The 23,211-nt window shown below is 66.5% G+C and overlaps 1 protein-coding gene across 6 annotated transcripts in view; it reads left to right on the top strand.

Annotated features, from left to right (window-relative positions):
• KIF1A (kinesin family member 1A) overlaps positions 1-23,211 on the top strand; it is a 74,717-nt gene that overhangs the window by 36,388 nt on the left and 15,118 nt on the right. For 3 of the 6 annotated variants that reach the window (XM_039861009.1, XM_039861000.1, XM_039860990.1), the window contains 23 exons: positions 709-788; positions 1,076-1,151; positions 3,290-3,369; positions 3,623-3,729; positions 3,905-3,988; positions 4,411-4,591; positions 4,827-4,899; positions 5,126-5,219; positions 6,079-6,227; positions 6,549-6,727; positions 8,193-8,330; positions 9,049-9,288; positions 13,868-13,986; positions 14,865-14,950; positions 15,950-16,088; positions 16,256-16,427; positions 16,533-16,623; positions 17,382-17,500; positions 18,414-18,469; positions 19,167-19,275; positions 19,500-19,566; positions 19,674-19,758; positions 21,260-21,365. In XM_039861009.1, the coding sequence (XP_039716943.1) occupies positions 709-788; positions 1,076-1,151; positions 3,290-3,369; positions 3,623-3,729; positions 3,905-3,988; positions 4,411-4,591; positions 4,827-4,899; positions 5,126-5,219; positions 6,079-6,227; positions 6,549-6,727; positions 8,193-8,330; positions 9,049-9,288; positions 13,868-13,986; positions 14,865-14,950; positions 15,950-16,088; positions 16,256-16,427; positions 16,533-16,623; positions 17,382-17,500; positions 18,414-18,469; positions 19,167-19,275; positions 19,500-19,566; positions 19,674-19,758; positions 21,260-21,365 (2,630 nt within the window). The remainder of the gene's footprint in view (positions 1-708; positions 789-1,075; positions 1,152-3,289; positions 3,370-3,622; positions 3,730-3,904; positions 3,989-4,410; positions 4,592-4,826; positions 4,900-5,125; positions 5,220-6,078; positions 6,228-6,548; positions 6,728-8,192; positions 8,331-9,048; positions 9,289-13,867; positions 13,987-14,864; positions 14,951-15,949; positions 16,089-16,255; positions 16,428-16,532; positions 16,624-17,381; positions 17,501-18,413; positions 18,470-19,166; positions 19,276-19,499; positions 19,567-19,673; positions 19,759-21,259; positions 21,366-23,211) is intronic. The other 3 variants (XM_039861032.1, XM_039861024.1, XM_039861014.1) reach the window with 1 other exon arrangement.

Here is a 23,211-nt window from a genome sequence, read left to right as displayed (position 1 = left end):
CCCTCCGTGCTCGTCATCGTCATCGTCACCGTTCTCCGCCCGGCACCACAGGGCCCCGTTTCCTGACAAGGGCGGGTGGGTGTCCTAGGTGTCCTGTGCGCGTGAATCTTTCTTGGTCCTCTTGTGCCCATGATCACTCTCCGATCCCTGGCAGTGGGCCTGGCTGGTTTTAGGTTTCCTGTCCAATGTTCCTGAGGTGCGGGGAGACCCCAGACTTTGGATACTGAGGGGATTGAGGGTCCAAAGGCACAGAGGCTGGACCTGAGGCTGGGGTGGGAGTGGGTAGGACCCTGGAGCTTGAGGCCCACCTGGATTGCAATGGCCCACCTGGGGTACATGGGGCCCACCTGGGGTACGTGGGGCCCTATGGGGCGTGGCGGCCCTCCTGGGGTGGGGGCCGTGCGGCTGTGGGGCGGGAGGAAGCAGCGAGGCTGTGGGCGGCGAGCCCCGCCCTGGCGTCCCCACGTGGGTTTCTCTCCCTTCTGGGCTGTTCCGCCTTTGCCTCCATTGTCCAGGTGCATCCGCGGGGAGCTATGCAGTTTCGGACACGCGCTGACCTCTCAGCCCTTGATCCTCAGACATCGGCGGACCGGGGACTGGGCTCTCAGTGTCCTGCAGACCGGCTCGTCTCCCGTCCGCCGGGCCCCAGGGCCTCTGTCTGCTTCCTGCCCCGGGCCCTGACCTCACGCTGCTCTGTGTCACCCCCAGGAGACGGAGAAGATCATAGCGGAGCTCAATGAGACGTGGGAGGAGAAGCTGCGCAGGACGGAAGCCATCCGCATGGAGAGGTGCGTAGCGCGGCGGGGCCCGTGCAGCCCTGGGCTCCGGGCGGGCCCATCCCCGCTCACCCGGCGACCCCACCTCGCGTCCCCTGTGGCCTTGATTCTTGATCAGGTGGCCCGTCCCTTCAAGCGGACACCTTAACCCCCTGACCAGATGGGTCACTGCATGGCCACTGCCCACGGGCCGTGTGGCCAGAGCCCCACTGGCTCCCAGTCAGTCAGTTGGTCAGTTGGCGACGAGGTGGTTCCTGCAGCCTCTTGGGCTCAAGCGGACCCCGACTCTGTCCTCCCAGGGAAGCGCTGCTGGCCGAGATGGGCGTGGCCATGAGGGAGGATGGCGGCACCCTGGGCGTGTTCTCTCCCAAGAAGGTAAGAGCTCGGCCTGGCATCGCAGGGCCGCCTGGCGGGGTCTGGTCTCAGCAACGCTGGGAGGCAGGGGGAGCATGGCCCCAGGTCCCAGAACCGGGGGCCACACTCGCACAGCCACACTCGCAGGCCCCCCGAGGGAGAGACCCAGCCCCACCTCCTCACGGCCGGGCGTCCCTTGGGCCTTGGGACATCAGACGGGTCATTCAGGTGTCCGAGGAGTGGAGTGGGTCCTTTGAAGTCAGGCGACCCTGGAGAGCCACACTCCAGCTGGAGACCTAAAACATGGTAAAGGACCTCACCAGGAGCCTGTGTGGCCCCCGGGCAGGTGTGGACAGACGCAGAGCTGGGAGCCAGCTGCCCTCTCAGAGCTTAGCCGAGGTGGGGTCCCATGGTCCCAGCAGGGACCCCTCCTCTCCCACCAGGCCTGGCACACTCACCACACCCAGCCCTAGGCAAGGTCTTGGGTCTGCCAGCTGGGGTCCCTCCAGTGGAGCAGAGCCCCCCCATTCAGTAGCTATGATGCGGCACAGCACGAGCATTTGGGGAAAGGTCTGGTGACTTAGGACCCAGACTCCCCTCTGCCCCACTCCAAAGCTTCTAGAAGGGAGCTCTAAGCCAGGAAGCCTTCCTGGAGGCTGTGGCAGTGGGTCTCCAGGCCCTGCCTCTGCCACCCTGTGGGTGAAGAAGCGCCTGGCCTGCCTCCGGCGGGTCAGCTCCCCAGCTTCCACCCTGACTTTGTTTGGCAGTCCCTGAAGCCAGAGGCACGTGGAGCCCCCACTGGGTGGTTGGGGACCCCAAGGGAAGAGAGGCACGTGGTGCTGCTGTGGTGGGCTCCCTGGGGTGGGGAAGCCTCCTCAGGCTTCTGCCCCCATGTACCCCAGGCTGGGGGGATGCCCAATGCATGCTGAGGCCCCGAGGCCAAACGGAGGGTACCTGGGGCAGGGCGGGGAGCAGGATGGCCCTGACAGCATCGTACTTCACACCCCTTCTGGAGAGGCCTTGGTTGTCACCGGCAGCCAATTGTTCCTGGGCTGTTTCGGACCCTGCCCCTTCCTGGAGGGCAGGGCGCCCCTGGGCTGGCATGTGGAGCCAGGGAGCAGGCGCCTTGGGGTGCTGGGTGCCTGCAGTTCTCCGTCCCCCTTGTGGCCTCAGGTTTGGCATGGCTCAGGTGTGGGAGGATGGCTATGGGGCCAGCAGAGACACCGCCTGAGAACCACAGCATCCTTGGGACTCTGAGGAGCCACACAGTCAGCTGTCCCCACCCACAGCCAGCACAGCCCTTCCACACACTCCCGCTCGGGGATGGGGTGCTGGGGGTGCTTTGTCCCGGCGTCTGATGACCCGCAGAACCTCGCACAGGCGCATTGGTGGGGCATTGCCAGACTTACGTTTGCCCGGGACAGGGTGGGTGGGGTTCCTGAGCTAAGGGAGGGTCGGGGCCCAGAAAGACCCAGGTGAGAGCAGCGGAGGAAGTGGAGGTGGGGGTGTCTGGGCCCCAGTGGGTGGAGCTATAGCAGCTGCCCCAGGATGGGGTGGGCAGGGAGCCAAGGGCAGTGCTTAGATGAGGACGTCAATGGGAGCTGGTCACTTGCTCTTGGGCCACGTTTTGCTAGACCGTGGACAGGAGAGGTAGGGGCGGTGATTGGGAGGGGACTTTCACACCCTCTCTGCTCCCAACTCCTAAGGCCCGGGGCTCCCATGACCAGTGTCCTAATCCTTGGCTCGAATACTTACTGGAACCCTCACTCCAGGGTGTCCAGGATCTTGGAGTGCAGGGCCAGTGCTGGGACCCTCTGAACCCTGCACGTCCGAGGGCCCCCTGAGCCCTCGAGTGCTGAGGGCTGGGCCCCTAGCCCCTCCCGAAGCCCCACTTCCCCTGCATGCTGGGGTTGAGCCTCCAAGCTTGCCCCCTGGCTGTTTCCCCCAAGACACTGGGTCCCAGTCAAAGGCTCCTCCTCGAGGAGCCTTTTCCTTCACATCTCCTGTCCTCCCCGCCAGGCCAGGAGGACACTGTGTCCCCTGCCAGGCGAAGCTCAGGGCCGGTGGTGATCTGGCACCCAGGGAGAGAGGGGCCAAGCAGGCAGCCAGTGCTGGGCTCCTGCTCCCCACAGGAGAGGTGACCCTCCTATCCCCCCCAGACGCCGCATCTTGTCAACCTGAACGAGGACCCACTGATGTCTGAGTGCCTCCTGTACTACGTCAAGGATGGGCTCACCAGGTGAGGTGGCAGGCGTCGGGGTGGTGGGGCCCGGGATGCCGCCTGCCCGTGCTCGCCAGGGGCCACGCTGCCTGCCACTGGGCCATGGGCCATGCGGCTCTCCCAGGACCGGCTGCATTTGGGTGTGTCCTGTGTCTCCCACTCATGTGCGCCTTGGGCGTTTCCTGTAAGAGCTTGGCTGGGTGTCCTTGGAGGCCTTGGGGGGCAGAGGGGGCATCGTGGGCACTGATGACGGCGCCCCTGTCCCCCGCAGAGTGGGCCGAGAGGATGCGGAGAGGCGACAGGACATTGTCCTGAGCGGGCACTTCATCAAGGAGGAGCACTGCGTCTTCCGGAGTGACTCCCGGGGAGGCAGCGAAGGTAGCGCTGCCCTGCGGAGTACCAGGCCTGAGAGGGCTCACGGCCAGGGGGGTGGAGAGAAGCTGGCGGGGGCCGCACGGGGTGGCCTGGTGAGCCGGGCCCTGCAGGTAAACAGAGTGGCAGCCACGATGACAGCCCCTCACAGGCCTGTCTGCCCCTCCTGCCTGTCTTGTAGCTGTGGTGACTCTGGAGCCTTGTGAAGGAGCAGACACCTACGTCAATGGCAAGAAGGTCACGGAGCCCAGCATCCTGCGGTCAGGTACGGCCGGGTGGGAGGCCCCTGTCCCACCTCTGCAGGTGGGGCCCGCCTGCTTCTAGGGCTCTGGGCGTGCGGGAGGGCAGGGCACGGATCACTGCTCCTGCCCCTTCTCCCCTGTGGTTTCGGGCCTGGCTCGGGGCGGCCCACTGGGAGGGGAGGCTGGCCTGGGGGGTGGCACCTGCGGGGCCATGGAAAGGACGGGACGCAGAAGCTGCAGGACTGGACAGGGTGAAGAGGCGCGGTCAGGTCCTGGCCAAGGGCAAGAGGAGAGCCACGGAGCCGAGGGCCCTGTGGGCTGGTCCTGGGCGGGCGACGCCGGGAGCCCAGTTCTCCCCTTTCCCTTCTCCTCCCGCCTCTGTCACCCCTCGAGGCCACCCTGACGCCGCAGGTCCCCCACCTCTGGCCTTGCCTTCATCCCCCAGGAAACCGCATCATCATGGGAAAGAGCCACGTGTTCCGGTTCAACCACCCGGAGCAGGCCCGGCAGGAGCGCGAGCGCACGCCCTGTGCCGAGACACCCGCAGAGCCCGTGGACTGGGCCTTCGCCCAGCGCGAGCTGCTGGAGAAGCAGGGCATCGACATGAAGCAGGAGATGGAGCAGAGGTGAGGCTGGGCGGGGGACTGCCCCACTCCCGCACGCTCCCACCCGCATGCACCCGCCCCGCACGTGCCCGCCACGCGCGCGCCCACCCCACTCCCGCCCGCCCCCGCGACGCATCTGCCACGCGACACGCTTCAATTCCCACCCCACGCCTACCCCTTCGCAGCACGCCCACCCTCGCGGTGCCCACCTGGCCCCTGTCACCTACCCCACCGCATCACCCGCCCCACCTTGCAGACTCCAGGAGCTGGAGGACCAGTACCGCCGGGAACGAGAGGAGGCCACCTACCTATTAGAGCAGCAGAGACTGGTGAGGGTGGCCTCAGGCCCCATGTCCCCATAGGCTGCACAGCAGGGCTGGATGGGGAAACCAGAGTCCCCACTTTCTCAGCCCTACCCTCAGCTGCCCCGAGCCCTGGCTGTGGTGGGGCCCCCGTCCAGGCGCACAGGGTGGGCCCGGGGCCAGAGGCCCGGGCAGGGGGGCCGTGGAGGGGCCTGGCCCCCCGCTGAAGCCACAGCTCTGCCCCCCATGCCAGGACTACGAGAGCAAGCTGGAGGCCCTGCAGAAACAGATGGGCTCCAGGTACTGCCCAGAGGCGAACGAGGAGGAAGAGGAGCCCGAGGACGAAGGTGAGCACCCCGCGGAGCGGGGGCCGAGCCTGGGCCTCGGGCTGGCAGGGGTCCCTGAGAGGACACAGCTCCCAGGCTGCTCCCTGGAGCTCAGATGGTCAGCACTTTTGCCATGGGGTCCCCGGCCTATCCTTGGGGAGAGGAATCCTTATCCCCAGGAGGCGGGATTCGGGGGGGCTGTGCAGCAGCAGGAGCGCCCCACAGGCACACGCGTGTGCACACGGGTGAGAGCAGCCTGGACCATGGGGAGCAGGGCGTGAGCAGGGCCCGCAGGCAGGCGTCCCGTGTCCACTCACCCCTGTCTTGCTAGTGCGGGGCTGGTGCTTCCCCAGGACGAGGTCACTCTGCTCCCCACCTTGAGACTTTCTTTCCTAATGTTGGCTTAAGTGGCCGACCCCGTGCCGTTGTGGGCTGGCCACGGAGTTCACATCCAGCTTGGCCTCTGGTCAGCACCTTTGTGCCGACATGACCTTGGTCTCCCCTTGTTTGGACTCATCAGTCCAACGAGAATCCTTCAAACTCCATAGGAGGGGGGCTCTGGGAGGAAGGGCGAGTGGGGAGGGGCCGAGCCCTTCCTGGGGACGGTGTGGAGGGCCCCACTCTGCCTCCGCACAGCGGAGTGGCTGTCATTTTGCTGCTGTCCCCTGTCAGCCCTCACTGAGCTTCAGCCTGACTCTCAGGGCGCTCACACAGTGGCCCCCGTGGCACACAGAGGCGTCCACGTCCCGCAGCTTCCTGTGTCAGGTCTTCCTGCCGGCTCCCTTTCCGAGTGTGCAGGAGATAGTGCAAACACAGAGCCCCCAGCCCGGGCCCAGAGTGTGGGGGTGCTGGCGTGTGACCGCGTGGCCTCTCCCCACAGTCCAGTGGACGGAGCGGGAGTGTGAGCTGGCGCTGTGGGCCTTCCGGAAGTGGAAGTGGTACCAGTTCACGTCTCTGCGGGACCTGCTCTGGGGCAACGCCATCTTCCTCAAAGAGGCCAACGCCATCAGCGTAGAGCTGAAGAAGAAGGTGGGCTCTGCCCGCCGCCCGCTGCCCACCCAACGCCCGCCTGCCTCAGACAGGGTTCACCGGTCCTGCGCACAGCTAGACGTGGCGCTGGGCCCCTCTGCCTCCTGGGGGGTGGGGGAGGTGGCCCTGGCCATGGGCGGGCGATGGAGAGGGGGCCCGGGGCCTGACCGAGGTGGACACGCGCCCGCTGCCTCGGCGGGCGGGCCGCTGGGCAGGCGTAGCTCCAGCCGCTGCAGCCATCGCAGGAGGTGGGAAGGAAGCGCTCTAGAGGACCCGGCTCCCACCGAGGGGCTGACGGTGGTCGTCTCCTGCCTGTCACAGGTCCAGTTCCAGTTTGTCCTCCTCACGGACACACTCTACTCCCCACTGCCCCCGGACCTGCTGCCTCCAGAGGCCGCCAAAGACCGAGAGACGCGCCCCTTCCCCCGCACCATCGTGGCCGTGGAGGTCCAGGACCAGAAGAACGGGGCCACCCACTACTGGACGCTGGAGAAGCTCAGGTGCGGCGGGCGGCCGAGGTGGGCGGTGGCGCTGGCTTCACAGCATGCAGTGTCCATGCGGCTGTGTCTCCTGTTTGAATCTCTCAAAAACATAAGAGGAAAGCGGATGGGATCTGGCCTCTTACAGAACCCGTATCCTCGCGCCACCAGCACGGTGGGGGCGGCTAGTGGGCGGATGAGGCTGACGGGGGCTGCAGGAAGGTGGGGGCTGGTGGGCACGCAGGGCCTTGGGGGTGGGCTGGGGCCGCAGAGGAGCCGCGAGGCAGGGGGCGGGCCTGACCCGGGGCGGCTGGGAGGCCGGGGGAGTGGCGCTGTCTCTGAGAGGTGTCTTTCTTGTGGGCCCACCTCCGTGGTCCTCACGCCCTCACTCTGACATGTGCCCGGCCTTCACTTTATAAAGGTGACTGAGCGAGACGTGACATGTCACTGTCATTGAAGAGAAGTTTAGTGTCACTCGTGGTCCTCCGGAAGACAGGAAGGCCTGCACACAGGGCCGGGACACAGAGGAGACGAGGGGAGGCCGCGGCCTCTGCGGAGGTTTTCCCGGGCCGGGCAGGGCGGGATGGACAACTAGGAAAGGCTTTGGGGCACAGGGCTGCCCGGCACTCAGCCCCTGGGGTCGTGGAGGGCAGAGGGCACTGACTGGGTGTGTGAGCCAGCCAAGGGGGCAGCTGGGTGCTGGTGTGTGAGTCACACACCCGCGAGAGGCTTCTGTCTCTAGGAATTGGCCCTGGGAGGGGCGTCTGTCCCTAGCCAGCAAGGCCCCCAAAGATGTCCCAACGTCGTAAACCCCGGAGAGTGGAAATGCAGCTGATACAGGCGCACACCTGCACGCTCACACCTGCAGCCCCACTCACGCCTCGGACACACACGCCTCCTCTGGCTCCTCCCCCACACTCGCCGGGCAGCCAGCACCCGTCCGCGTTCCTGCAGACCTGCCCTCCCCGGCCCCAGTCTGGCCTCTGCCAGGCCGAGCAGCAGCCTCCGTGCCGTTCACAGGGCGGCCGAGCCCTGAGCGGACACTCGCTCGCGCTTCCTTTTTCCCTCAACTTGTTGGTTTTTCTGGGCTACTTTCTAAAACGTCATTTCCACACCTTTGCCCTTCGTTCCCGAGCCTCCCAGCCTCTGCGATGCCAGTTCCCACCCCGAGCCCCGCTTGTGGCTCTGGGGGCTTCTCTCCCCTCCCCTGCCCCCCACGGGGTTCCCGCCCTGCCGCCGTTCCAAGCCCTTCCTCCTTAAATCACATTGTCGTCCCGTGGCCGGAGCTGGCCGCAGTCAGCGATGGCCGTGCAGGTTTGACTGGCAGTCCCTGCTCTCGGCAGACCGACATCGAGGACCACGAGGGTCTGCCAGCAAACCAGCTTAAGGCGCGGACGGCCCCGAGCAGGATGCGGCGGCCGGGAGCGGGCCGAGCCGCGGGCCGGGGCAGCTGTGCCACGGGCGCACACTCATCTTGCACCCGCAGGCAGCGTCTGGACCTGATGCGGGAGATGTACGACCGGGCGGCTGAGGTGCCCTCCAGCGTCATCGAGGACTGTGACAACGTGGTGACCGGCGGAGACCCCTTCTACGACCGGTTCCCTTGGTTCCGGTTGGTGGGCAGGTGGGCGCCTGCCTCCCTCCCTGGGCAGAGAGCGAGGGCAGTGGGGCAGGAGGGGGCCTCCTCCCAGGCAGAACCCCCAGTGGGCCCTGGCCCCCACATGATGAGCGGCCAGCAAGGTGCCCGTTCCTATCTCGACCTCTGCCCTTGTCCTTCCTGCTCCGAGGTTCCCTGGCTCCTGCCCCCCCACACCAGAGGCCCCGTTATTTAAGGGACAATAGGGGGCTCCCGTCATTGCCACCGCACCCCCTGTGCAGTAAAGCCACCAGGTCGCACGTGTCCATGTGTGTGACTGTGCGAGGCTTAGTCAGACTTTCTGTGTCACCTCACGTGAGTTGGGGACACAGGGCCATGTCACCCAGAGCCTCAGAGTTCATTGCCTGCTTTCGCTGGTCTCCTGGTCTGGGGTCTGCACCCAGCCCCTTACCCAGCGGGACGGGACGTGGTCTGAGGCCTCCACATGGCCGAGCTCACGGGGTCCTCACAGATCTCAGCCACTCGGGGCCAGGATCACACCGCTGGTGCCTCCAGAACCTTCTGGAGCCTTCGCTGACCACACATACTTCTTCTAAACCTGGGACGGGGGGCGGAGGGGAGGGGGCTCGGTTCTCTGGCCTTGGAGGGCAGCGCTCCTGGTGGTCTGTGTGTTCGGTGCCCCCGCCCCGCCCGCCCTGCGGGAAGCCGGCGTTAACCTCTCTCTGTCTTGTCGCACTAACCTCAGCTCAGCCGTCTCCGGCTGCGACAGCTACCCTCTTCTGAACACATGCATGAGCGCGCGCATGGCTGCTCTCACCCCCTCCCCCACCTCCTCGAGCCCCGACTCCGACGCCACCGAGCCTGCCGAGGAGCAGAGCGTGGGGGAGGAGGAGGACCTGGAGGACGACGTCTTTCCGGAGCACGCGCTGTGCGACGGCCGGGACCCGTTTTACGACCGGCCCCCCCTGTTCAGTTTAGTAGGAAGGTTGGTGAGGTCAAGGACGGCATGCTGGAAGGAACCAGCTCTTTCGCACCGGGGCACTGCTGCGGGCACAATTCGACCGCCGCCGGGCGTGACCCCTGGGCCGGGGCAGGCGGAGGGGCTGGCCTCCCAAGGAGGGCTTGTGAGGGAGCCCTGGCCACCTGGGGGTGGGCGCCTGGCCCAGCAGGAGAGAGTCAGTGGAAGGGACAGTGTGCCCCGGAGTGTGCTGCCCAGTTTCGTGCACAGGGGCTGTGCTGCAGAGAGGCCCCGGGAGCCGGGGAGTGGCCACTGGAACCCCAGGATGAGTCTTTGTGCAGGGCCCCCACAGAGGACATTTGGAAAGGAGGGGGCAGGCTGCCCCTAAAGCCCCGTAGCCCTGGGGGTCAGACCTGCCACCAGCTCGGGCAGCTTCCCCGCCCTCTGCTGTTTTCCTGACCAGAGGAAGCCTCTGGGTCACTCCCTGTGCCACCCCGTCTCTTGGGAATGGTCCCACAGAGCAGGGAAGGAGGGCTGGCCTAGGCCGGGGGAACCCTGGCTCTCTGAGCCTGTCTGTCTGAGGATGAGGACTGTTTGTCCTTCCGACCTCCTAGGTCATTGGGGCAAGGGACAGACACGTGGCCCCATGTCCTTGCAGAAGGGAGCTGGTTACTGTCTCCTGGATGGATAAGAGATGCCAAGGGCAGGAGGTGGAGCAGAGGCCCGGGAAGCCCAGACCCTGGGAGCAGGGCCCCGCCCTGCAGGCTGCTCGGGCAAGTGCAGCTTCCATTCACGGTCACTGTTTCCGTGGAATGGAAGCATGGCCCGTGAAAGAAAGTTCTAGAAACCTCCTGTGGTGGAAGGAAACGGCTAGCTTATTAGTTTACAATGTGAAAAGGTATAAGCTGGTTTAGCAACAACCTTTTTTGGAGTTTGAGATTGCTTCCTTGGGCTAGGCTGGTGGGAGGTTTGGGAATGCCAGTGCTGGGCGCTGCAGGCTGAGGTGGCCCCAGGTGGCGGGGCTCACTCTGGGTGAAAGCCCCATGGTCCCCTCGGAAGGAAGCAGTTTGCCGTGGGCAAACAGGATTTCTTCTGATTAGTGTTCCAGGAAGGTGACAGGCTGGCCTGCGGGACAGAACCGTGGGGCCCCCTCCCTCCCAGACACCCTGGGTCTGGGCCCCCCTGCTGCGCCCGAGAGCCAGGTGTAACCTCGGGAGCCAGCTCCGTGCAGGCCCCTCCGAAAGCCCCCGCTGGCCGCTGGGCCCGGGGCTCGCTCCAGTGACAGGTAGGCCGGGAGTCAGGGCGCAGGGCACCGAGGCCACCGGGAGACACGGGGCGTGGGTTCGTGCAGTCTCAGCCAGAAAGAGCTGGGTCCTTCCGACTCTTCCCTTCTGTGAATCTGAAATGTGACAAAACCGCCAAACCGCAGCGAAGCCTCCACGAGGAGGCCGGCCCGCGGGCCACCCCCAGAGCCGTCCTGCCCTTTTCCGTCTGGCAAGAACTGGCTTCTCCCGCGCGGCAGCCGTGCGGCCGGGCCTCGTGGGGACCTGTCTCCAGTTTCCCTCGGGCCTGCTGGTTAGCTGCTGGCGCTCTCTCCAAGGCTTAAGCAGAATTGGGGCGCCCACTCGGAAAGGCTTTCCTGGCCCAGCATGCGTCTCTGCACCTCACCAGTCTCGTGGTCAGCGCTGCCCCCTCCCCTCCCACTCGGCCCTGGCTCTGCCGCCGCCTCTCTCTGGCGGGTTTCAGCCTGCTTCAAGGTGTGCTCGCCTCTGTGGGCCGGGCCCCCAGCGCGGCCTCCCCGTCCTGACCCAGGTCCAGGGGCCTCTCCCTCTGGTGGCCCAGGGAGCTGGGTGAATTGGGAGGTGGGGCGGGCTGCCCAGGCAGAGGCAGGCCTTTCTCCCGATAATCTCCCTGCCTGGACCACCACTGTCAGGAGCTGGGGGGAGGCAGGGGAGCTGCAGAGAGGAGGGGCTGACTGCCTGAGATGGAGGGTCCCGGGGAAGTGTCCAGGGCTTTGGGTGGGAAACACTGACCTGCTCTGTGTCCACTCTATGCCACCTGGGCCGGCGAGGGCCCTCAGCTTCCAGCTGGTGCTCTCTGCGTGTCTGCGTGCTGGGCTGCTCAGCCTGAGTCTTCGGTAGTCACTCTGTGTGTGGGCGGGCGGGCCGTGTCCAGTGGGTCGTGTCCAGGCAGGGCTCCCCTGGACAGGGCTGGGCTACTCTGGCCAATGCTGATGTCAGGTTGTTTCTGTACCATGAGCCCTGTCCCCTCATGTCCAGTTCTGTTGGTCGGGGTGGGCTCTGCATGAAGTGTGGGGTCTTCCAGCCCCAGCTTACAGTCCCTCAAGGCTGGTGCTGCCACTGGGAACCATGGCCACTGGGCCCCAGCGGTCCCTTCCAGCTGGACGTGCCCACTACCAAGCAGACCAGGGTTAGGCCAGTCTTCCTTTGCCTCCTCTGCCTCTGGCATCAGAGCGGCAGCCAGTTCTGAGGGCCCCACTCATATTTTGGGCAACCCTAAAAAGATGTGGCTAGCTGGCCTGAGATGTGCCACTGGTCAGCAGAGTCCTCATCTCAGTGCTGAGATGTGAAAAAAGTGGGCATCTGAGAACCAGGGCGATGTGGGCGCACCTCCTGCCCCAGGGGTAGGGACTGCAGACGTCTCAGGGCTGGCCCCTGGCAAACTCGGGGGTGCAGGCCTGTACCGGAGCTGCCGAGGGGATGATCTGGAGCTTTGGGGCCCCTGTGGGTCGCCCCTGAGCCTCCCAGCAAGGCAGCGCTGGCCGGCGGGGCTCCAAGGTGGTGCTGATCCTGGCCGGGAGGCGCGGGCAGCCCTGACCTCTTCGGAGGAGGCCCCCGCTGTCCCCATTGCGAAGCAGGTTCTGGAGAGCCCAGCAGCCCGGTCCTCGCAGGCCGGGCGCCCCGTGTGACCGTGGCTGTCGCTCTCCGGGCTTTCCTGTGACCAGGGCCAGGGCTGGCCTCCACACCTCGCCCCGGTGGGCAGACAGGACGTCCCAGGTGGCGGGGCTAGGGGTGAGGCAAGGAGCTCATGCCGCACTGAGGGTGGGGCCTGGTCGGCACCCCAAGTCCGTCAGGCTGCTGGGGGGGGCAAAGGGGGAGCAAGAGAGTGGCTGGTGGTAATGGACCCACCCAGAGGACTTAGAGAGACTTTTGAGGTAGAATCGATGGATTTGAAAAACAAGCCAGGATGGTACTCGGGTTTCTGACCTGCTGAGGAGGGCCAGCAGGGGGCGGGGGAGGCAAGATCAGGTGCCCCCAGGGAGGGGCCAGGGCCTGGGATCGGGGCCACCAGGCACGGCGCTTTCTGTGCATGTGGTCACGGGAGGGTCCAGAGCAGTGTCTCCTGAATCTAATGGTGTGGGGCGAGGCCAGCACCCAGTGTCTGACCTCCAGCAAGCTGAGCGAGGGTCAGGGTGACGGGTGACAGTCTCTCCTCCCAGCTCCTTCCCACTGCACCCTGCCCCACCCTCGGCCATGCACCTGGGTGCCAGCACCACCTTTTATGCGGTCTCCCCACCCCTGCACCCCGCTGCTGCTCTCGTCTGTTTGCTCCCCATCTTCCCGGCTGAGGCCCTGGGCCCCCCTTACCCCATGTTTGGCACCTCCTCCCCTCACACCTCCCTTCTGTGTCTAAACCCTGTTCCTCCCCTGTGGCCCCCCCACCCCCCAGGTCCCCCGGGAGCTCAGGGCTGGAGCAGGAGCTGTCTGTCAACTCTGCGAGACAGGAGGGCAGGGCAGGAGGCAGGGTCCCGCTGGAGTGTGCAGAGCAGGCTTCTTCGTTGGACCCTGCCTGCTCCTGGGTGGCCCCCAGCAGGGTGCCCCCATCCTGGGAGGGAGCCCCAGTCCTAGGAGGGAGCCCCCAGAGGTGCTCTGCCCCAGGAGGGCGCCCCTGAACAGTGGGAGTTTTGCTCCATATCAACCTGCCCAGCCACTTGGGTAGCACAGGGCGTTCCGGGTCCTGTCTGTCCCCCGGGCTGCCCACACGTTGGCGAGCTCAGGGAACGTGCCAGCCTCTGGGTGACGCGGCCTCTGTCCTGGCACTGGCTGGGCACTGCCGGGTGCTCTACGGGTAGCCGATGGGCACGCCAGGCGGTGCCATGGGGTCTGGGGCATCCGTTCAGGTGGCCTCCTTGGGCACTGGGCTGGCAGGGTGCCCCGTCTCGGCTGACGTAGAGGAGCTAGGCGTCGTGAGCCTTATTCCACCATCCAGACCCACAAGCCTCAGGGGCTGCCAGGAAGCGGGCGGGAGGTGGCAGACACCGGGTGTCAGCGCCAGCGTCACAGTCTGCGTGGCCAGTCCCCAGGTCCCCCTCCTTGAAGCAGGCTGAAGCCCCTCCTCAGCCGCTCTGTGGCTGGCCAGCAGGTGTGGCCCGCGCTCTGCCCCCCGCCAGCGCTCCTGCCCCCCAGCCCCTCGCTGTGGACCTGGCCCCTTCCCCCACCTGGTGCAGCCCGCCCACCCCCCCCGCCTGCTGCTTGTGCCCTGTGCTCAGCTCTGCTTCGCAGTGTCCTGTCATGAGCTCGGCTGTGCTGTCACTGGCCCCACTCCCAACACGCCAGGCTGGCGCCGACTCAGCCTCTCCCCGCAGGGCCTTCGTGTACCTGAGCAACCTGCTGTACCCTGTGCCCCTGGTGCACCGCGTGGCCATCGTCAGCGAGAAGGGCGAGGTGAAGGGCTTCCTCCGCGTGGCCGTCCAGGCCATCTCAGGTGTGTGGGGGCCCTGGTGGGGAGGCCTCTGCCGGCGTCACACGGGCCTCACGCAGCCAGCCCTGCCCAGCCCCCGGCCTGTGCTGCTTCTCAGCCCCTGCCCTGGCCCCAGGCGGGGACTCCAGGAGGACCCTGCTGGCTCGCCCTTAGCCCGGGCCTCCCGGACTCTCCCATGTTGACCAGGCTGTGCCCAGGGCTGCCTGAGCCCCACTCTGGCTCCGAGATCTCGCTCCATCAGGCCCCGGAGGACACAGACGGTCCAGTTGGGGGCGGAGCACCCTAGTGTGTCTCCTAGTGTGTCCCTTGCTGCCATCTCTCAGCCCCAGGACAGGCTCCTTCCCTGCTCCACCTGCTCTGACCCCTCCGTCCACTGTGGGCTTGGAGATTCAAGCCCCTCACTGCAGAGCAGACGCCCATCACTGCTCCCTACCCTTGGCCGGGGAACCAGGACAGACCAGCCATGGCGTCTTGGGGCCTGGCTGGCTCCCTGCTCTGACCCAGCTTGAACTTCCCACCAATAGGAGTGTGAAAGATCATTCTAGAACTCCGATGTGAGTGTGCTCGGGCGGCCGGGCGAAGCTCGCACTGTAATGGCCACCAGCCCCCCTGCCCGGCCCGGCACTCCAACACAGCCCCCCGGGGGCCTCAGTCTCCCTGGGAGCCGGGGCAGCCCCCACCCCGAGGACCCCATCGCCCAGAATTCCCAGGCAGCAGCTCCTCGTCATGTCACCGTGCCGCTGAGTCCCCGGGACCCACGGTGGTTGGCAGCGCCAGAGACCCTCCCGGGGGTCGGAGCACGGCCTGGTTCCACGCCCTCCCTGTGCCCTGCCACCTGGGGACAGGCAGGGCCCTGACCATCTGCTCGGTCCCTATTTCAGCCGACGAGGAGGCCCCTGATTATGGCTCCGGTGTCCGCCAGTCGGGAACTGCCAAAATCTCCTTTGACGACCAACATTTCGAAAAGGTACTGTGCGGAGTGGGCCCAGCCACCCAGCGCCAACTGACGTACCTGTGGCCCAAGCCGGGGTGCCCCCGCTCCTGCGCCCCGGGTCCTCCCCTCGTGTCCCTGGCCCGAGCCTTACGGCCGCCCTGTCCCTGGCTTTCTGACTGGCCCCGACCGCCTGGGTCGGTCGGTCTCCCTCGCAGCCTCCTCTGGCCTCGTGCCTGCTTTCCCCACCTGGCCCTCAGCCGCAGACAGGGGCACAGAGCAGAGGGGCCCATGGGCTCCCAGAACCTCAGGTGGCTCCATAGCAAGATGCCCCCGCCGTGTGGCTCCCCTTCAAGGTCCCCGTGGGACACTGCGTTTCCACCACTGTCCTTGCTCCCCACCCCGACATCCTGTTGAGAACTAGGAAGGCCCCTGGAGAGGCCCCCCTAGGTCCTGGCAGCAGGTGCTGGGGTGGCCCTGCTTTGGTACCAAAGACGAGGTGCTGCCCCCTCTGCCCTCACGTGAAGGGACAGTGCCTTCTCCCCAGGGCCCTGTGGCTGTTCATGGGGGCGTAGGGGAGCAGCAGGGTCCCGCCCAGGGCCCTTACCAGCCAGGCGCTTAGTTCTTCACTGGTGGCTGGCTCTGCCTCTCTCCCTCAGGCTCTTCCTCACCCTGGCCCCACCCGGCCCTGAACCTCAGTGCCTGAGTCCTCAAGCCCAGGGTGCTGTGTCTGCCCCCACAGTCCCTCTCTCAGGGGGCTCACCAGTGCTGGGGTGCACGGAAGCATCGAGGGCAGAGAGCTCGAGCCGAGGGGCACTGGCGGGGTGGGGTAGGGCACAGACCCCACCCGCCAAGCCGAGGCTAGAGGTGTTCTGCCCAGGGGGCGGGGACTGAGGGAGGGTGCAGAGCTGGAGGCCTTTCCCATCATGGAGTCCACACAGGCCATGAGGGCCCGGGACACTGAGGCCAGGTGGGTGTGGACGCAGGTCAGTGAAGAGCCCTGGCCCCCCTGACTCTGGCCCCCGCCCCACCCAGTTCCAGTCCGAGTCCTGCCCCGTGGTGGGGCTGACCCGCTCCGGGGCCTCCCAGGAAGAGCTGCGGATCGTGGAAGGGCAGGGCCAGGGCGTGGATGCAGGGCCCTCCGCTGACGAGGTCAACAACAACACCTGCTCAGGTGGGCTGCTGGGGCGTGGGGCCCTGGGACCCGGCCCGTGGGGGCCTGAGGCCCCGCCGTCTCAGCCTGCACAGGCGGGTCGGCCCCTTCCCCACCGCGGCCTGGGCCTGACCCCGGCTCTAGGGCCCAGGGTCTCACCATGTGCCTGTGCCCTTGGCTCCCAGCAGCAGTGCCTCCGGAAGGCCTGCCCCTGGGCAGCCCCGAGAAAGCCGCCCTGGACGGGCCCCTGGACGCTGCCCTGGACTGCCTGCGCCTGGGCAGCACCTTCACCTTCCGCGTGACCGTGCTGCAGGCCTCCAGCATCTCTGCCGAGTACGCCGACATCTTCTGCCAGTTTAAGTGAGTCTGGGGCTGGCGGGCCGTGGGGCGGGCTCAGTGAGACACGGGCTGTGCCAGGGCCATGCACCCCAAGGCCCCGGCCAACAGTCTCCTCCCGCTCTGCAGCTTCATCCATCGCCACGACGAGGCTTTCTCCACAGAGCCCCTGAAGAATACGGGGCGGGGCCCCCCGCTCGGCTTCTACCACGTCCAGAACGTACGTCCTCAGAGCCCCCCCTTGACCCCCCTGCCCGGCAGCCCGCTCAGGCCTCTGGCCCCAAAGCAGCTTCGTTCATCCTCTTCCTCATTTCCCCTCCCCGTCCTGGGCGCCAGCCGCGTGCCGGGCGCTGCCGGGCGTGAGGACACAGGGCCCCCGGCACCAGGCAGGCGTCCGGGCCTATGCTGGTGCCAGGGCTGCGGTGCGTTTAAGCAGGGGTGGGGCCGTGGGAGCCGGAGCACTCCTGCGGGGAGCCTTGCAGACGGTGTCCTCTCCCTGCGTCCCATGTGGTCTTCCCTCTGTGCCTGTCTGTGCCCCGACCTCCCGTTTCATGAGGACACCTGTCGTATTGCGTTAGGGCCACCCCAAAGCCCTCGTTCTAACCGGTTATCTCTGTAAAGACTATCTCTAAACACAGGCACTGGGCAGGGCAGGGGGGACAGTTCAATCTATAACAGGGAGTGGGCAAGGGCCTGAGAAGGGTCAGACCACACCGCAGGTGACAAGGAGGCCCTCGTTACCTTCTTGAGCACCGTGTTTTGAAAAGGCAGCTGAGCCCTGTGGCCTTGGCCCTGTCTGTCCTGGGGAGAGACACCTGGTGATCTGTCCACTGGGTGTGTGACGGGGGACAAGCAGGAGCGCTCTCCCCGTGGTGGGCAGGGGTCGGGCCCGGTGGGGCGTCCCCCTGGGCCTGGAGCGCCTGGCTCTCCACGGATGCCCAGCCCTCTCCTGAGTCTCTGCCCCACCTGGAACCTCAGATCGCCGTGGAGGTGACCAAGTCTTTCATCGAGTACATCAGGAGCCAGCCCATTGTGTTCGAGGTCTTCGGCCACTACCAGCAGCATCCATTCCCGCCCCTCTGCAAGGACGTGCTCAGGTCAGTGGCCCTGGGTCATGGGCTCCTGGGCCCCTCACGGCCCTCATCCAGCCCCACTGCGGCCCGCCGAGCACGGCCCCCCAACCTCCCAGCCGCGAGGCTGACCCCTGGCCCCGACAGGCCTGACTGGCCTCTCAGGGCTTGTGCACCTGCCTCCCCCGTCCAAGGCGAGGCCGGTCATGGAGGTCAGCGGGACCCAGAGCAAGTCAGATGTCCCCTCAGGACCGAGGTGGGGGATTCTCAAAGAGTGCGGCTGTCGGAACCCTGCCCTTGTCCGGGTGTGGCTGTCCTGGGCGAGGGAAGCTGGAGGACGGCGGGTGGCACAGGGAGGGGTGGCTTCTGCTGCGGCCGAGAACCCACAGAGGACCCGCCACACCGCCTCCCGCAGCCCTTAGCGCCCAGACCGAGCGGGGGGACATGCGCCCGCTCTCTCGCGGCACCCCGCCTCCCGGGGCTCGGAGGGCCGGCTGAGTGCCCCTCTGTGGCCAGGCCGACCCTTCCCGGCCATCACCATCCGGGTGCAGGGAGAACAGGTGGGGGTCAGGACCCTGGGACGCTCCGCTGCCGTCTCTGCCTCCCTCAGAGCGAGGCGGGGCGTCTGGGGCATCAGGGACAGAGAAGGCCGCGGGACCCGCTGGTTTGGGGGCGTTTGGCCCCAGGAGGCGTGTCTGTCCTTGGAGGTGCTGAGGGAGGCTCTGTCCTGCAAGTTCCTGCAACCGGAGCCCGACCTCGCCCCTGTCTTCGTGGCCTCGCGGGGCCCCCCGGGTGGGCCTGGGGTTCCCAAGCTGGGGGAGGGCCTGCGACCAGGACGTCTCCCAGTGCTGCTGACTGCCCCCCGCCAGCGCCTGCCCTCGGCTGCCTGCTCTGGCTCAGGCCCCCGCGGGCCCCAGCCTCACTCCAGCTTCCTCCACAGCCCCCTGAGGCCCCCTCGCCGCCATTCCCCACGGCTCATGCCGCTGTCCAAGCCAGGTAGGCTCCGCAGGGGGCACCCTGGGGGCTGCGGCGCCCGTGCGCTGGGCGCCAGTGTGGGTGGGCCCCCCGCAGCTGACCACAGTCCTCTGGTGGGTTGTTGCCCTCCCAGGCTCTGGGGGCCCCATGCAGCCGCCAGGCCTCGGGGTCTCATGGGATAGGGGGCGTGGGAGGGACTGCAGGGTGGAAGCATGGGAGCCCGGTGAGGGGGCTGGGGCTGCAGTGGGGCTCAGGGCCGTCTGAGCCTGTTTGTCAGGAGCTGGACCCGCGCGGAGAGCCAGTGGGACCTGAGGGGCGGGACTCACCTGTGCTGGAACAAAGTGCTCGGACTGGTGCAGGAGGCAGTGGCCAAGCGTGGTGTGGCAGAGGGTCCTGGGCAGGTGGTGGCCTCCGCGCCAGCATGGCTCCTGCTGCCCTGCTGGTTCTGTGTGTCTCAAGCCGGGGCCCCCTCGAGGGGCTGGTGTGTGCGGCCACCTGCTGCCTCCCCTGGGCACGGAGAAGCAAGCGTCACATCCATTCCTGAGCCAGCATGTGGCTGCTGAGGCCTGACTGAGCCCAGTATCGGCACTTCCTGGGCGCGAGGCGGGGTCTGCGGCTCGTTTTTCTTGGAGCGAGGTGCCCTCGCTCGCTGCCCTTGAGGTGTCCCCAAGCCCGGTGTCCCCCTCCAGCGAGCCCTCTCCTTTCGCCTCCTCCCCAGTGCCTGCCACCAAGCTCAGCACGCTGACCCGGCCGTGCCCTGGGCCTTGCCACTGCAAGTACGACCTCCTGGTCTACTTCGAGATCTGCGAACTGGAGGCCAACGGCGAGTGAGTCCAATGCCCGCGCTGGGGATGGGCCGTAGTCCCCGGGGGCTGTGGTGGTGGGAGGACAGGGCCCTAGGGACAGGTTGAGGTGGCACATGTGGGCTCCTTGCCCAGCCGACTTTGGTCTCCATGGACCGGGCCACCCCGCGTTCACCTCGGGGCCACGTGTCTGCTGCGGGTGGGTGGGGAGGGGGCAGGCCCTGGCCTCAGACCTCTCTCCCCGCCAGTTACATCCCTGCAGTGGTGGACCACCGTGGCGGCATGCCGTGCACAGGGACCTTCCTGCTGCACCAGGTACGAGGCCGTCCCCCCCCGCCCCCGTCCCGCCCCCCACGTGCTCCCCTGCCACCCGCAAGGCCCCCAGCCTATCTGGTCGTGTCCTTTCTCTTGGCTCCCGGCAGGGCATCCAGAGACGGATAACCGTGACCTTGCTGCATGAGACAGGCAGCCACATCCGCTGGAAGGAAGTTCGAGAGCTGGTCGTGGGTGAGTGAGGAGGTGGGGTGCGCCTTGGGGGCTGGGGCTGGTTTGGCGGGAAGGATGTGGACCACCCCACCTGAGTCCTACCACAGTTCCGCCCCTGCTGCTGTGTGATGACGGCTGTCACCTGGGCTCTGTGCCTCAGGCCCTCACCTGGACAGGAGGGCCTGCACCTCAGGAATGGGTCTACCGAGCTGGGGCTGCCGTAACAAAGGGCCACAAGCCACGTGGCTTAAAATGACCGAAATTTCCCCTCACAGCTCCGGAGGCACAGTCCCAGGCAGGTGTCGGCAGTTGGCCGTCCTCTGAAACCTGTAGAGAAGGGTCCCGCCCGGCCCATTCTAGGTTCTGGTGGCTCGTGGGAAACGCTTGGCACTCCCTGCCTTGTGGACACATCGTTGAAGCCTCTGTCTTCACATGGCCACTTCTTATAAGGGCACCGGTCAGCTTAGATGAGGGCCCCCTACTCCAAAGTCGCCTCATCTCAGCTAGTGACACCTGCCAAGACCCTGTCTGCAGTGAGGTCACATTCTGAGGTGCTGGGAGTTAGGATGGCCATGTGTCTTTTGGGGGTGCCGGTCAAGGCATAGCGGTCACCCAGGACCTTGGGGTTGTCCTCCGTGATGTGTGAACTCCATCCATCAGAGACGTGTCCCCAGCCAGCTGTGAAGAACATGTCCTCCCAGTTCTCATGCAGGGTTACAGACAGCGTGTCGCCAGCACAAGGCCACCCTGCCCCAGCCCTGCCCTGGAGCCGATGGTTCCTCGGAAGGCCCGGCTCTGTGGCCCATGGGCAGCGGCTCAAGGGCCATGTCCCTGGGGTTTGAAGAAGCGGGTCTGGGGTACAGCAGCAGGGGACGTGACCACTCCTCGAGGAAGCAGAGGAGTCACCTTAACTCTCGCTGCCAGAGCAGGAAGTGGTGATCGAGGCCACCAGGCAGGATCCCTGCCTCACGCGGCTCTGGCTCCCTCCACAGTCAGGGGTGGGCGGCTGGGCGGGGGGCTGGGCGGGCTCTCTCTGAGATGCCCCTGGCGAGGCGCTGATGGCACGCACGCCTGGCGTTCCTTTTTTTTTTTTAACGTGTAAACAGAGAACATTTTTTCCTTCTCATTTTGCTAATATTTCCTTTTCCAACAGGTAGGGGGGCCTGAGCCTTCTGGGCTGAGTGATCAGAATCTGTTGGTTGGGGAGAGACAGACAGACAGACAGACAGACAGACGGATTGAGAGAGGGACACTATGGCTGAGAAACGACGCTCAGCACTCGGCCTGCAGGAGGGGAGACGGTGGAGGGCACACTGACCGGGAGCACAGGGCCGGCTGCGGACCTGTGCGGGCCTCCCCGCCCACCCACCGTGTGGCCGTTTGCCAGACGCTCTGGTGGCCACATGGGAGCCAGTTCCCTGACAGGCCTCAGTCAGAAGCTCTCGCCCAGGCAGGGGCGGCGAGCAGGGACCCAGCCCCCCTCTGCCCTGCCGAGTGATGTGGGCCACGGCCTTTCCCGCAGGTCGCATCCGGAACACTCCAGAAACTGACGAGTCCCTGATTGACCCCAACATCCTTTCTCTCAACATCCTCTCCTCGGGGTACATCCGCCCGGCCCAGGATGACCGGTGAGTCCCCGCAGGCGGCAGCAGGTTCTGTGCCTTGCCCCCTGGAGACGGGGTTCGTTCGGGTCAGGCCCCGGGGCGTGCTGTTGGTGGCCACACCCTTGCCGGCCCGGCCGTGTCAGGTTCAGCCACACGGGACACGTCCAGCCCCAAAGCCGGGTCTCCTCTGACACCTGAAGGAACAGGATCAGGGAAGGAGGCCGGTGGCCTCAGAGTCCCTTAGTGCGTGTCTGCGCACTGCCCTGCACTGGTCATGTGTCCCTCCCTCCGTTCGGTCGCCTGGCTGTGGGGGAGCTTCGGCCGATGCTGGGCCTGTCCAGCGAGCTCTGTGAGTGGGCAGTGGGTGGGCCGGCGGGCCTGAGTTTCCCCCACCACACGGCTGCGGGTGGCTCTGTGGCCTCTGGCAGGGGTCTCTGGCCGGGGTCCTGGGGGCGGTCCGGGGCACACTGCATGTCGGCCCTGCATTACAGGCAGCGGTGTGCCCACCGTCACTCTGTGTCACTGGGCTGTTCCTTTCCAAGTTCGTGGGTGATGGCCAAGACCTCGCAGCCGGGGCAGGGGGTGGGGTGTGCGAGGCCCGGGGACACAGAGGCCAGGGTGGATGGGACATGAAGGGAGCTGTGGGGTCAGCCTGGAGACACTGGTGGGCCCGGCTGTGTCTGCACTGCTGCCCAGGCGTCTCGGGGACTGAGCAAGGCTGCCCCTGTGGGCTCCGCCCACCTGACCCTCGGAACTCCGGCTGTGGGTGTCTCCACAGGTCCTGTGGCTCTGAGGGCTGGGTGTATTCACGGGGGGGGGACCCCACTTTTGAGGGTCCTGGGGAGTTGCCTCATATCTTCTGACTCCTGGGTTCAGACAGAACCTGGGTCCTTCAGATACCCCAAGAGTGGCCATAAGGGACCATCCCTCAGACAGGCTGCTTGGGGGACACGGGTAAGAGACCCCAACAGAGCCAGGCTGGGGGCCACGTTGGGGAGAGCAGGAAGGTGAGGCTGGCAGTGGGTGTGGGTGGCTCAGGTGCTTCTCCTGCTCTTGTGAGAACACACCCTGGGGACATGACAGGGCTCTGGCACCAAGGATGGGGGCCACAATGCCTAGGCCATGGGGAGCCGGGACCCCCATGGGAGGGCCTGTGCTCCTGAGGAGGGGTCTGTGTGCCGTGCGGGTGACGCTTTGGGCCTGGGGGACGACCTCTGACCCTTCCGTTGCCCGCAACTCCTGGATTCTTGGGGCTGAAAGGGAGTGAGTGAGGGGGTGCTTTCTGCCTCCCTCCCCACACTGACGACTGTGTCTGTGGGTCTTCCGGCTATGGGGACCTCGGCCTGGGCTGCACCCCAAGGCAGCTTCGGAGGCTGTGGCTTGTGACTGGACCTCAGGTCAGCAGGGCTCGTGCTAAAAGGGTCGCCGTGTCCCTGGAGGCCCCAGGACCCATCCCCGGGGGCTGTGGGGAGCGAGGCGGTCTCCGGGTGGCTCCAGGCTCCAAGCCCTGTGCCCAAGTCCAAGGCCCTGGGTCTGCGGACAGAGTGGCCTACGCAGGACAGCCCACCTCCTGCCCTGCCCTGGGAAGGCCTCAGGGACCCTCCTCAGCCCGCCACCCCAGCAGGCTCCTCGCGAGGGACCACGGCTGACGTCCTTGTAGTCTCTGAGGGCGAGCAGGGGCCTGTGTCGCCCCCCCTGGCTCGGGCCTCGGACCTCGGGCCACCCATGCGCTTCGCCACAGCCACAGCCTGGGCCTCCCCGCTCAGAGGCCCCACCCATGCTTCGCAGCCTCCCAGGCTCAGTTCGCAGCCTCCCAGGCTCAGTGGGCTCCGAGTGGGCCCGTGCCCGGCCGCTTCGCCCCTCGCAGCCC

The sequence above is a fragment of the Pteropus medius genome, unplaced genomic scaffold (genome assembly GCF_902729225.1).
Source record: "Pteropus medius unplaced genomic scaffold, Ma_sr-lr_union100, whole genome shotgun sequence".
Taxonomy (NCBI): Eukaryota; Metazoa; Chordata; class Mammalia; order Chiroptera; family Pteropodidae; genus Pteropus; species Pteropus medius.
Note: the sequence above shows the minus strand (reverse complement) of the source record. Positions and strands in the feature narration are given on the sequence as shown.